The 12,620-nt window shown below is 44.8% G+C and overlaps 1 protein-coding gene across 1 annotated transcript in view; it reads left to right on the top strand.

Annotated features, from left to right (window-relative positions):
* Positions 1-12,133, top strand: part of LOC133514052 (monocarboxylate transporter 1-like) — a 29,757-nt gene extending 17,624 nt beyond the window's left edge. Inside the window, exons 3-5 of the mRNA XM_061845314.1 lie at positions 6,100-6,243; positions 6,311-7,090; positions 8,289-12,133. Of these exons, the coding sequence (XP_061701298.1) occupies positions 6,100-6,243; positions 6,311-7,090; positions 8,289-8,593 (1,229 nt within the window). The 3' untranslated portion in view covers positions 8,594-12,133. The remainder of the gene's footprint in view (positions 1-6,099; positions 6,244-6,310; positions 7,091-8,288) is intronic.
* The last annotated feature ends 487 nt before the right edge of the window (positions 12,134-12,620 follow it).

Here is a 12,620-nt window from a genome sequence, read left to right as displayed (position 1 = left end):
AACCAATTTGTTCGAAAACAGGTACGTTCGGGTAATGATTTCCGTTCGAAAACAGAAGCAAAAAACTAAAAATTTTAGTCCGAAAACCGATTTTTTCAAAAACGGGGACGTTCGAGTACCAATTTTCGTTTGAAAATAAGCAAAAACATGTCAACATTTTCATCGGAAAACCGATTTGTTCGAAAACCGGGACGTTCGAGTACCGATTTTTGTTCAAAAACAGAAGCAAAAAAATGTCAAAATTTTCGTCCGAAAACCGATTTCTTTGAAAACTGGGATGTTCGAGTACCAATTTTCGTTCGAAAACAGAGGCAAAAAAATGTCAACATTTTTGTTCGAAAACCGATTTGTTCGAAAACGGGGACGTTCGGGTACCGATTTTCGTTCGAAAACAGAAGCAAAAAACTAAAAATTTTAGTTCTAAAACTGATTTTTTCAAAAACGGGGACGTTCGAGTACCGATTTTCGTTTGAAAACAGAAACAAAAAATTTTTCCAAATTTTCGTTTGAAAACCGACTTTTTCGAAAACAGGGACGTTCGAGTACCAATTTTCGTTTGAAAACAAGCAAAAAAATGTCAACATTTTCATCAGAAAACCGATTTGTTCGAAAACGGGGACGTTCGAGTACCGATTTTCGTTCAAAAACAGAAGCAAAAAAATGTCAAAATTTTCGTCCGAAAACCGATTTCTTCGAAAACGGGGACGTTCGAGTACAGATTTTCGTTTGAAAACAGAAGCAACAAAAATTTCCAAATTTTCGTTTGAAAACCAACTTTTTTAAAACAGGGACGTTCGAGTACCAATTTCCGTTTTGAAAACAAGCAAAAAATGTCAACATTTTCATCAGAAAACGATTTGTTCGAAAACGGGGACGTTCGAGTACCGATTTTCGTTCAAAAACAGAAGCAAAAAAATGTCAAAATTTTCGTCCGAAAACCGATTTCTTCGAAAACGGGGACGTTCGAGTACAGATTTTCGTTTGAAAACAGAAGCAACAAAAATGTCAAAATTTTCGTTCGAAAACCAACTTTTTCAAAAACGGGGACGTTCGAGTACCAATTTTCGTTTGAAAACAAGAAAAAAAATGTCAAAATTTTCCTTCGAAGACCAATTTGTTCGGAAACCAATTTGTTCGAAAACAGTTACATTCGGGTAATGATTTCCGTTCGAAAACAGAAGCAAAAAACTAAAAATTTTAGTCCGAAAACCGATTTTTTCAAAAACGGGGACGTTCGAGTACCAATTTTCGTTTGAAAATAAGCAAAAACATGTCAACATTTTCATCGGAAAACCGATTTGTTCGAAAACCGGGACGTTCGAGTACCGATTTTTGTTCAAAAAAGAAGCAAAAAAATGTCAAAATTTTCGTCCGAAAACCGATTTCTTTGAAAAACTGGGATGTTCGAGTACCAATTTTCGTTCAAAAACAGAGGCAAAAAAATGTCAACATTTTTGTTCGAAAACCGATTTTTTCAAAAACGGGGACGTTCGGGTACGATTTTCGTTCGAAAACAGAAGCAAAAAACTAAAAATTTTAGTTCTAAAACTGATTTTTTCAAAAACGGGACGTTCGAGTACCGATTTTCGTTTGAAAACAGAAACAAAAAATTTTTTCCAAATTTTCGTTTGAAAACCGACTTTTTCGAAAACAGGGACGTTCGAGTACCAATTTTCGTTTGAAAACAAGCAAAAAAATGTCAACATTTTCATCAGAAAACCGATTTGTTCGAAAACGAGGACGTTCGAGTACCGATTTTCGTTCAAAAACAGAAGCAAAAAAATGTCAAAATTTTCGTCCGAAAACCGATTTCTTCGAAAACGGGGACGTTCGAGTACAGATTTTCGTTTGAAAACAGAAGCAACAAAAATGTCAAAATTTTCGTTCGAAAACCAACTTTTTCAAAAACGGGGACGTTCGAGTACCGATTTTCGTTTGAAAACAGAAGCAACAAAAATTTCCAAATTTTCGTTTGAAAACCAACTTTTTTGAAAACGGGGACGTTCGAGTACCAATTTTCGTTTGAAAACAAGCAAAAAATGTCAACATTTTCATCAGAAAACCGATTTGTTCGAAAACGGGGACGTTCGAGTACCGATTTTCGTTCAAAAACAGAAGCAAAAAAATGTCAACATTTTCGTCCAAAAACCGATTTCTTCGAAAACCGGGATGTTCGAGTACCAATTTTCGTTCAAAAACAGAAGCAAAAAAAATGTCAAAATTTTTGTTCGAAAACCGATTTGTTCAAAAACGGGGACGTTCGGGTACTGATTTTCGTTCGAAAACAGAAGCAAAAAACTAAAAATTTTCGTTCGAAAACCGACTTTTTCGAAAACGGGGACGTTCAAGTACCACTTTTCGTTTGAAAACAAGCAAAAAAATGTCAACATTTTCATCAGAAAACCGATTTGTTCGAAAACGGGGACGTTCGAGTACCGATTTTCGTTCAAAAACAGAAGCAAAAAAATGTCAACATTTTCGTCCAAAAACCGATTTCTTCGAAAACCGGGATGTTCGAGTACCAATTTTCGTTCAAAAACAGAAGCAAAAAAAATGTCAAAATTTTTGTTCGAAAACCGATTTGTTCAAAAACGGGGACGTTCGGGTACTGATTTTCGTTCGAAAACAGAAGCAAAAAACTAAAAATTTTCGTTCGAAAACCGACTTTTTCGAAAACGGGGACGTTCAAGTACCACTTTTCGTTTGAAAACAAGCAAAAAAATGTCAACATTTTCATCAGAAAACCGATTTGTTCGAAAACGGGGACGTTCGAGTACCGATTTTCGTTCAAAAACAGAAGCAAAAAAATGTCAACATTTTCGTCCAAAACCGATTTCTTCGAAAACCGGGATTTTCGAGTACCAATTTTTTCTTCAAAAACAGAAGCAAAAAAAATGTCAAAATTTTTGTTCGAAAACCGATTTGTTCAAAAACGGGGACGTTCGGGTACTGATTTTCGTTCGAAAACAGAAGCAAAAAACTAAAATTTTCGTTCGAAAACCGACTTTTTCGAAAACGGGGACGTTCAAGTACCACTTTTCGTTTGAAAACAAGCAAAAAAATGTCAACTTTTCATCAGAAAACCGATTTGTTCGAAAACGGGGACGTTCGAGTACCGATTTTCGTTCAAAAACAGAAGCAAAAAAATGTCAACATTTTCGTCCAAAAACCGATTTCTTCGAAAACCGGGATGTTCGAGTACCAATTTTCGTTCAAAAACAGAAGCAAAAAAATGTCAAAATTTTTGTTCGAAAACCGATTGTTCAAAAACGGGGACGTTCGGGTACTGATTTTCGTTCGAAAACAGAAGCAAAAAACTAAAAATTTTCGTTCGAAAACCGACTTTTTTCGAACGGGGACGTTCAAGTACCACTTTTCGTTTGAAAACAAGCAAAAAAATGTCAACATTTTCATCAGAAAACCGATTTGTTCGAAAACGGGGACGTTCGAGTACCGATTTTCGTTCAAAAACAGAAGCAAAAAAATGTCAACATTTTCGTCCAAAAACCGATTTCTTCGAAAACCGGGATGTTCGAGTACCAATTTTCGTTCAAAAACAGAAGCAAAAAAAATGTCAAAATTTTCGTCCGAAAACCGATTTGTTCGAAAACGGGGACGTTCGAGTACCGATTTTCGTTTGAAAAGAGAAGCCAAAAATGTCAAAATTTTCATTCGAAAACTTGTACGTTCGAGTATCAATTTGTTTGTTTGTTTAAAAAGAAGCAAAAAAAATTTCCAAATTTTCGTTCGAAAACCGATTTGTTCAAAAACGTTCGAGTAGCAATTTTCGTTCGAAAACAAGCAAAAAGATGTCAACATTTTCATCAGAAAAACAATTTGTTCGAAAACGGGGACCTTCGAGTACCGATTTCCATTCGAAAACAGAAGCAAAAAAAAAAAAAAAAAGTCCAAATTTTCGTTTGAAAAGAAGCAAAGAAATGTCAAAATTTTCGTTGGAAAAGCGACTTGAGAACCGAGTCTTGACTGTACTTTTTCCCATTTTCGTTTACTATTTCAGTGATTTCTTGATTCAACAAATCTGGCGCTAGCGCCCGGCCAGAGGGTGTGACTGGTCGAGTTCGATTCAGCGAGGGATCTTGGGAAATGTATTTTTTTTCCACTTGGTGTCGCCCACATCAATAAAATCATTTAGAAGGTGAATTTGGTTGTAGTTTTAGTTTGACGACCCGAAACGTTCAAACTTGCAAAAACCGAATTAAAAATCAGGAACTATTTTTCCGAGGCGTTGTCGTCGCTCGTGTTTGTCTTTGCCTCACGATGCAGTCGCGTGTTTGTTCGCAAGCAAACGAGCGGGTCGGTATTTGCCGACAGCGCTTTCGCGGTCCCTTTTGCGGGCCCGTCTGCTCTTGTACTTTGTGTTCGGGGGTGGGGGGGCGGGGTCGGTGGACGTCGAATCCGCGTGCGAGTCCATTCGTCGGCAGCTCGGCACGCAACAGAGGCCCGACGGGTGATTCGTCTCTGGGCCTCCTCCTCCTCCTCCTCGTCCTCTTTCTGCTCTCGTGACGTCGGTCGGACGCGGTGTGAGGCCGACTTCGCTTCCAAATCGAGTCGGCCGCGTTTGAGGTCAAGGTCTCCTCCGACCGACTGCCGTCATTCTTTGGTTCTCGACATGACAATTATGCAACCTCGTGCCCCTTTTTTTTTTTTTTTTTTTGGGGAGGGGGGTTGTTTCATTTTTGACAACACAGCACCACCTCTTGGTGAGAAGGGAATGTCGCCGTTTTTCGTCACAGTTTTGGATGCGTTAATCTCGTGGCCGTTATCCAAGCCGCTTGTCCTCACAAGCGTCGCGCGGGAAAGCTGGAGCCGATCCCAGCTCGCTGCATCCCGAACTGGTCGCCAGATATCGACACCGTCACCGAGCGGGAATCGATCCCACGCTGCATGTGTATCACTACATGATCAGTGATTCCTGATGCAAAAAATTATTTTTTTTTTTCGCTTACTTAATCTGTGGAAAAATTGTCTTATCCTCAAAAGTTCTCCTGTTGCAGGAGTACTCAACTGGTCTCACGTATTTCTCATCGTCTATACTCCTAATGTAACATCCATGCATCCATCCATTTTCTTTGGCGCTTATCCTCACGAGGGTCACGTGGAATGCTGGAGCCTATCCCAGCTGTCAACAGGCCGGAGGCAGGGGTACACCCTGAACTGGTCGCCGGCCAATCGCAGGGCACATGGGCACAAACAGTCGCGCTCACAATCACACCTTGGGACAATTTAGAGTCCACGATTAACACATGTTTTTGGGATGTGGGAGGAAACCGGAGTGACCACCCGGAGAAAAGCCACACAGGCACGGGGAGAACATGTGAAATCCACGCAGGCAGGAATGGCCGGGATTTGAACCACAGTCACCGTGCCGCTGCATAAATTATTCCGTTCTAAATTCACTTTTTTTTTTCCTCTTACTTAACATATGGGAAAATTATCTGATCCTGGGGTGTCACAGTGGATCAGCTGGTAAAGCGTCGGCCTCACAGTTCTGAGGTCCCGGGTTTCAATCCCGGCCCCCGTCTGTGCGGAGTTTGCATGTTCTGGGTTTTCTCCGGGCACTCCGGTTTCCTCCCACATCCCAAAAACATGCAACATTAATCGGACACTCTAAAATTGCCCCTTGGTGTGATTGTGAGCGCGACTGTTTGTGCCCATGTGCCCTGCGATTGGCCGGCGACCAGTTCAGGGTGTACCCCGCCTCCTGCCCGTTGACAGCTGGGATAGGCTCCAGCACTCCCTTGTGAGGATAAGTGGCCAAAGATAATGGATGGACAGAATTGTCTGATCGTCAAAGATTCTCCCGTTGCAGGAACGCTCAGCTGCTCTCACTTATCATTTCTCGTCAATACTCCTTAATGTAACCTTTACATTTCATTTTCACGTCTATATACATCATGTTCATATTATATACTTTATGTATTAGGTCTCATACACTTAACCTGCCACACACTGCTAAACTTTCAACTCTCAGTGGAATGTCACGAACTGCAGAATCCGTGAATCGATACAGTTGAGAAAAGATGGATGCCGTCGCACGTTTCCAGCACCGATTCTCCCGCCCCGTTTCCGTGCCCTCAGGTCCGATCAGCAGCATCCTGGTGAACAGATTCGGCAGTCGACCCATCATCCTGCTGGGCGGCTGCCTGGCCGGCTCGGGACTGGTCGCCGCCTCCTTCTGCAACACGGTGCCGCAGCTCTACTTCTTCATCGGCGTGGTCGGAGGTCGGCGGTGTGATTTGCCGAGCGTCTGGTTCTCTTCGGCGATGTTTCCAACTCTCTCCCTCTCCAGGATTAGGACTGGCGTTCAACCTCAATCCGGCCCTCACGATGATCGGCAAGTACTTCTACAAGCGGCGACCCATCGCCAACGGCATCGCCATGGCCGGCAGCCCGGTCTTCCTGTCCACGCTGGCCCCGCTCAACTCGTGGCTGTACGACGAGTTCGGCTGGAGGGGCAGCTTCCTCATCCTGGGGGGGCTCCTGCTCAACTGCTGCGTGGCCGGCTCGCTCATGCGCCCCATCGGACCCAAACCGCGGCCCCCCGAGCCCGACCCGGCGGCCCCCAAGAAGACGGCGCTGCAGACCGTCAACTCCTTCATCGACTTGACGCTCTTCAAGCACCGCGGCTTCCTGCTCTACTTGATGGGCAACGTGGTCATGTTCTTCGGACTCTTCGCGCCGCTCGTCTTCCTGTCCAACTTCGCCAAGAGCAAAGACGTCAGCAAGGAGAAGGCGGCCTTCCTGCTCTCCGTGCTGGCGTTCGTCGACATGTTCGCCCGGCCCTCCATGGGCCTGCTGGCCAACACCAAGTGGGTCCGACCCCGGGTGCAGTACTTCTTCGCCGCCGCCGTCCTCTACAACGGCGTGTGCCACGTGATGGCCCCGCTCTCCGAAGACTACACGGGGTTCGTGGTATACGCCGTCTTCTTCGGCTTCGCCTTCGGCTGGCTGAGCTCGGTGCTCTTCGAGACGCTGATGGACCTGGTGGGCGCGCAGAGGTTCTCGTCCGCCGTGGGCCTGGTCACCATCGTGGAGTGCGCCCCCGTCTTGCTCGGCCCCCCGCTGACAGGTGGGCGCTGCCGCCTTAACGTAACAACAACATTCCGACATTCCGACGCCGTCGCTGATGCTCGCCGGGTTGCGGAATGTGGGGATGGCGACCCCCAGTGGACGAAAGGAATACTTACACCTTGGGGATATTTTGGGATTGGTATTACGCGTGAAGTGGGCCAGCGTCGGCTTCACAGTTCTGAGGTCCCCGGTTCAATCCCGGCCCCGCCTGTGCGGAGTTTGCATGTTCTCCCCTGTGCCTACGTGGCTTTTCTCCGGGTGGCCACTCCGGTTTCTTCCAACATTCTTAAAAACATGAAACATTAATTGGACATTCTAAATTGCCCATAGGTGAGATTGTGAGTGCGCCTGTTTGTCTCCATGTGCCCTGCGATTGGCTGGCGACCAGTTCAGGGTGTACCCCGCCTCCTGCCCGTTGACAGCTGGGATAGGCTCCAGCACTCCCGCGACCCTCGTGTGGATAAGTGGCCAAGAAAATGGATGGATTGATTACGCAGGAAATATATCTTTAATATACAATACATTTGTATAGAAAAATACTTTTTTTTTTTTTTTTTTTTACTTATCTAAGGAGTTATAGAATCCAACTCCCATGATAAATTATGTAATTTTTTGTCATCCTCCTCACTCGCAGGTACTGCAGGGTTAATTTAGGGAAATAAAAAAAAAAAAAAAAAAAGAAGGTAAAAGAACTTCGTTAGCGTGCTGGCTTCACAGTTCTGGTGACTGCGGTTCAAATCCCGGCCCTGCCTGCGCGGATTTCACGTATTCTCCCCGTCCCGGCGGGGGTTTTCTCCGGGTGGGCACTCCGGTTTCCTCCCACATCCCGAAAACATGCGTTAATCGGGGACTCTAAATTGCCCCGTCGGTGTGATTGTGAGCACGACTTCTGTCTCTCTATGTGCCCTGCGATTGGCCGGCGACCAGTTCAGGGTGTACACCGCCTCCTGCCCGTTGACAGCCGGGGTAGGCCCCGGCACTCCCGCGACCCTCGTGAGGATAAGCGGCTCGGAAATGGCTGGCTGGAGGGAAAAGCAGCTAAATCTTATCTCCGGTGGTGTAACCCCAAATCCGACAAATCTAACCTTTTGTCATCATTTTCAGTTTATGTCAGCTTGTCTGCTGTCTTTTGTCGTATTAAATCGGGCTCAAAGTCCCGAGCTCACGTGCTGCCGTTTCCTTCCGCGTCCCCGCAGGAAGCTTCTACAGCTACTACCAACATTACAACTACACGTACATCTCGTCCGGCGTCATCCTCATCGTGGCCAGCCTCTTCCTGTTCGTGGGGATGGGCATCAACTACAGGCTGCTGGCGCGCGAGAAGAAGGCCGAGGAGAAGGGGGAGCGGCGGGAGGCCGAGGAGGAGCGCGCCGCCATGCTGGCCTCCGCCTCGCCCTCCAAGGGCCCCGCCGCGGACGAGGACGCCCGCGCCGCACCCGACGATCCGCCCGACGCCGGAAAACCGGACGAGGATTCCAAGGTGGACGAGAACACAGTATAGGAGCGCAGCAGACTTTGGAAACAAAAACACACACTTGGCACAAACACAATTTTACTTATAGACCCGCACCGCGCACTCATATTTTTTTTTATTAATTTACTGACGTGCCTGCGGTGTGGAGGCTTGTGAGCGGCACGTACACAGAATATTGACAGTAGGTGCGCGGGTCAAGCCAACAAGCGCTGACCCGCGCACAGCGAGTGGTTTTACTGGGGGTGGTGTTTCCGTGGCAAACGTCAGTATTCGAACTCGTGAATCACGCTAAGCCGCACACGCGGTTATGAACAAATATGGGAGCTCGGCGTATACAAATAACTTGATTCAAAGGAGTTTGTGTGTGTGTGTGTGTGTGTGTGAGAGTGTGTATGGTTTTTACATTTCACAACGGAATGTGCGGAATGGCTCCGTCACGGCTTCTTTTTACCAGCAACAGAAGTCCCTTTTTTTTTTTTTTTTTTTAGCACAATCCTATTTGTTTCCAAACGGTTATAAATGTTTATTAAATGTGTGCCAATAAACTTGCAGATTCGCATTCGCAAACATTCAAAGCCAGCAAGGGAAGGAATTTCCCCTCCAAGCAAATAGTAAATATATCGTCCCTGTTTTAGGCCAGAGTATGGTACGATGGACCGCGTTATGGAGCTCGTGCAGGTGACGTCGCCGTTTTCACGGCGCCATATTGCAGGTCAAAAAGATCCGCTCGACAGTGTGGGGGACGTTGAAGCGGAGGAGAATTTTGACAATTCCCGATATTTGGTTGTCACAACGGACGAGACAGATATTCAAAGAGGTCATTTCATGGAATACCAGATGAAAATACGAGAAAATATCGATGGATTTCGGCAATTAAACGTGAACCCAGATACACTCACGCCTGTGTAGCGATCGTTTCATTTCAGGTAGGAATTATTCCTGTCAATCTCAAATTACCAAGAAGTACTTATAATTCCAAGTTGACTCATTTCAGAACAATGCGTATTTTTTTAAAAAAAAGAAAATAAACCGTCTGTCGCAGAGAGGTTTAGAGGTATGAGACCGATGGAATAAATGTGCCGAGGAAGTGACTTTTACCGGTCCGGCCCTGTTACCGCTGTGCTAGCGTGTTACTGCCGTGTCTCAGTGATTTTTACCGCTATGGTTTTTTTAAACCGAGCCTGTTAGTGTGGCGCTAGCGTTAGTTTGGCGCTAGCATAGTTTGTGACCGCAATACACTTCCGTGTACAGGGGAGCCGACTCCGCGTGCTCTTTTTTTTTTAGAATCATAGTTAATGAATGAGAGTTTATGTAAAACCATGGGTCATTTATTTAAATATTGGTATTTGTATTCAATACCATCTGAAAAGATCGATGGCTTTCGGCAAAGGTTAACGTGTAGCCGAATACGCTTCCGCGTTCACGAACCGAAAACACAGTCTTTTTTTTTTCCGATCATAGTTAATGAATGAGAGTTTATGTAAAACCATGGGTCATTTATTTAAATATTGGTATTTGTATTCAATACCATCTGAAAAGATCGATGGCTTTCGGCAAAGGTTAACGTGTAGCCGAATACGCTTCCGCGTTCACGAACCGAAAACACAGTCTTTTTTTTTTCCGATCATAGTTAATGAATGAGAGTTTATGTAAAACCATGGGTCATTTATTTAAATATTGGTATTTGTATTCAATACCATCTGAAAAGATCGATGGCTTTCGGCAAAGGTTAACGTGTAGCCGAATACGCTTCCGCGTTCACGAGCTCTCAACCGGTCGTCTTTTTTTCCCCAATCACAGTTAATGAATGTGAGCTCGTGGAAAATCAGGGGTCATTTATTCAAATATTGGTATTTGTATTGAATATTATCTGAAAAGATCGATGGATTCCGGCAAAGGTTAACGTGTAGCCGAGTACGCTTCCGCGTTCGTGAGCCGAAAACACGTCGTCTTTTTTTCCCCAATCATCGTTCATGAATGCGAGTTTGTGTAAAACCAGGCATCATTTATTTCAATATTGGTGTTTGTATAGAATACGAGCTGGAAAACATCGATGGATTCCGGCAAAGGTTAACGTGTGGCCGAGTACGCTTCCGCGTTCGCGAGCCGTCTCCCCGTTGAGAACAGATCGAGCAACAAAGTATTTGTATGCGTCCAGACTTTTATACGCTTTCAAACTTTTCCGTGTGAATCTCGACGACTTAATCACCAGATCGGTGTGTTGATCCAGTTGTCCAAGACAAGCGGAAGCGGGTTAACAGTCCACTTTCTTATCGGCGAAAATCTCGACTATGCTGAGTTTATCTCATTTTTTTCACGCACCTTCGTTTATTTTCACCTGCTAAATGTCTAACGGCACAGGACAAGATACCGGGCGTCGTGTCGCGTCGCCTCCAACCGACTTAGCGTTGCTACACCGGCAATATGGCGACGTAAACAAAAGTCACGTGATTTTTATGACGTCGGTGCACGAGCTCTCTACACCCCCATCTCCTGGCGTGTTGCTCTCTCTTTTTCAGTTCCTTTTCCGACTCAGCCGCAGAGCGCATCGGTGCCGTTTTTTCCCCGACCTTTACCGAGCCAAAACTATGGAAGTAAATGAGTGCCACCGGGATTTGAATTTGAAATGAAACGTGATCACATTTTCAATCGTTGCTGCAATTCGCTGTGTGAAATTCACCGTCTGTGCCACCGGGCCGGGTCACTTCAGGTCAGAACCGAACAGCCAGCCAATCCAGTTGCGCTTTCCTAGTATGTGACGTCACGTGACCAAAAGCGCAACTGCAATTGGCTGGCTGTTCGGTTCTGACCCGAAGTGACCCTGCCCGGTGGCACAGACGGTGAATTTCACACAGCGAATTGCCGCAACGATTGAAAATGTGATCACGTTTCATTTGAAATTCGAATCCCGGTGGCACTCATTTACTTCCATACACAGCACGTGCAGTATTTTGTAAGAAGAAAACATCACAGTAGAAAACAAAAGTACTGCATCGCAAGTTTGATTCCGTAAAGTGAAAATAACGATCTCGTCTCAATGTGAAAAGGGCGCCCACTTTTAATTGTGCGTCAGCGACAGAAAGCGCCCTTAAAAATTCCGCACGTCACGATATGTCGCTGGCAAGGATGGATGAATAAAGATGCAATTTTTTTTGTACTCAATGATGTAATTTTATGAGCAATTATGTGAAATTGGATAAGTTCATTTCAACGATGATCTCCATGGTTGGGAATCGCAGCATTCATGAATTTTGTACAGCCGTCTCGTCGGTTTTCATTTATTCTGACATTCCAATTTAATGACGTACATTTTTAATGCTGCCGCACCGGATCATAATACAAAACTCAAACTTTTTTTGCAGTGAAAACCGGTACTTGAATGCAAACAAAATCTTTTTTTGTTTGTTTTTTTGCATCTGAATTTGACATTCTGTTATTTCGGGAAAATGACGCCTTTTGAAGTGAAGAAATGTTTGTGGAGAACAACGGGCTGTTTTGGTTTTCAAGAGTCGTACCGATTACTGTAACGGATATTTTTTATGACGGGAGCGTGAAGGAATTAAAAGGTTTTTAAAAAACGATCCGCCGTGCATTTTGGTCTGTCGGGAGGGGGGGGGGGGGGGGGGGGGGGAGGTGAGGCGAGGCCGCGTTTGTCCAAACAACATCAACAAACAAATCCGTTTGAATTACAAACTTATTAAATGAAATAACATTCACACGTAATGGGCACATAAATAACTTTACGAGATAGCTGACATGTTGGTGAAGGAAAGGTGCAACACAGATGCCTAATTTTAGGATTATAAGATTTGATTTAGTTAGGACAGGGGTCGGGAATGGAGGAAAAGTGTTCTAGTTCCCATTTTTAAGAACAAAGGGGATGTTCAGAGCTGTGGGAACTATAGAGGAATAAAGTTGATGAGCCACACAATGAAGTTATGGGAAAGAGTAGTGGAGGCTCGACTCAGGACAGAAGTAAGTATCTGCGAGCAACAGTATGGTTTCATGCCTAGAAAGAGTACCACAGATGCATTATTTGCCTTGAGGATGCTCG

The sequence above is a fragment of the Syngnathoides biaculeatus genome, chromosome 2, assembly GCF_019802595.1.
Source record: "Syngnathoides biaculeatus isolate LvHL_M chromosome 2, ASM1980259v1, whole genome shotgun sequence".
In the NCBI taxonomy this organism is placed as follows: Eukaryota; Metazoa; Chordata; class Actinopteri; order Syngnathiformes; family Syngnathidae; genus Syngnathoides; species Syngnathoides biaculeatus.
This window is presented reverse-complemented; position numbering and strand designations above follow the sequence as displayed.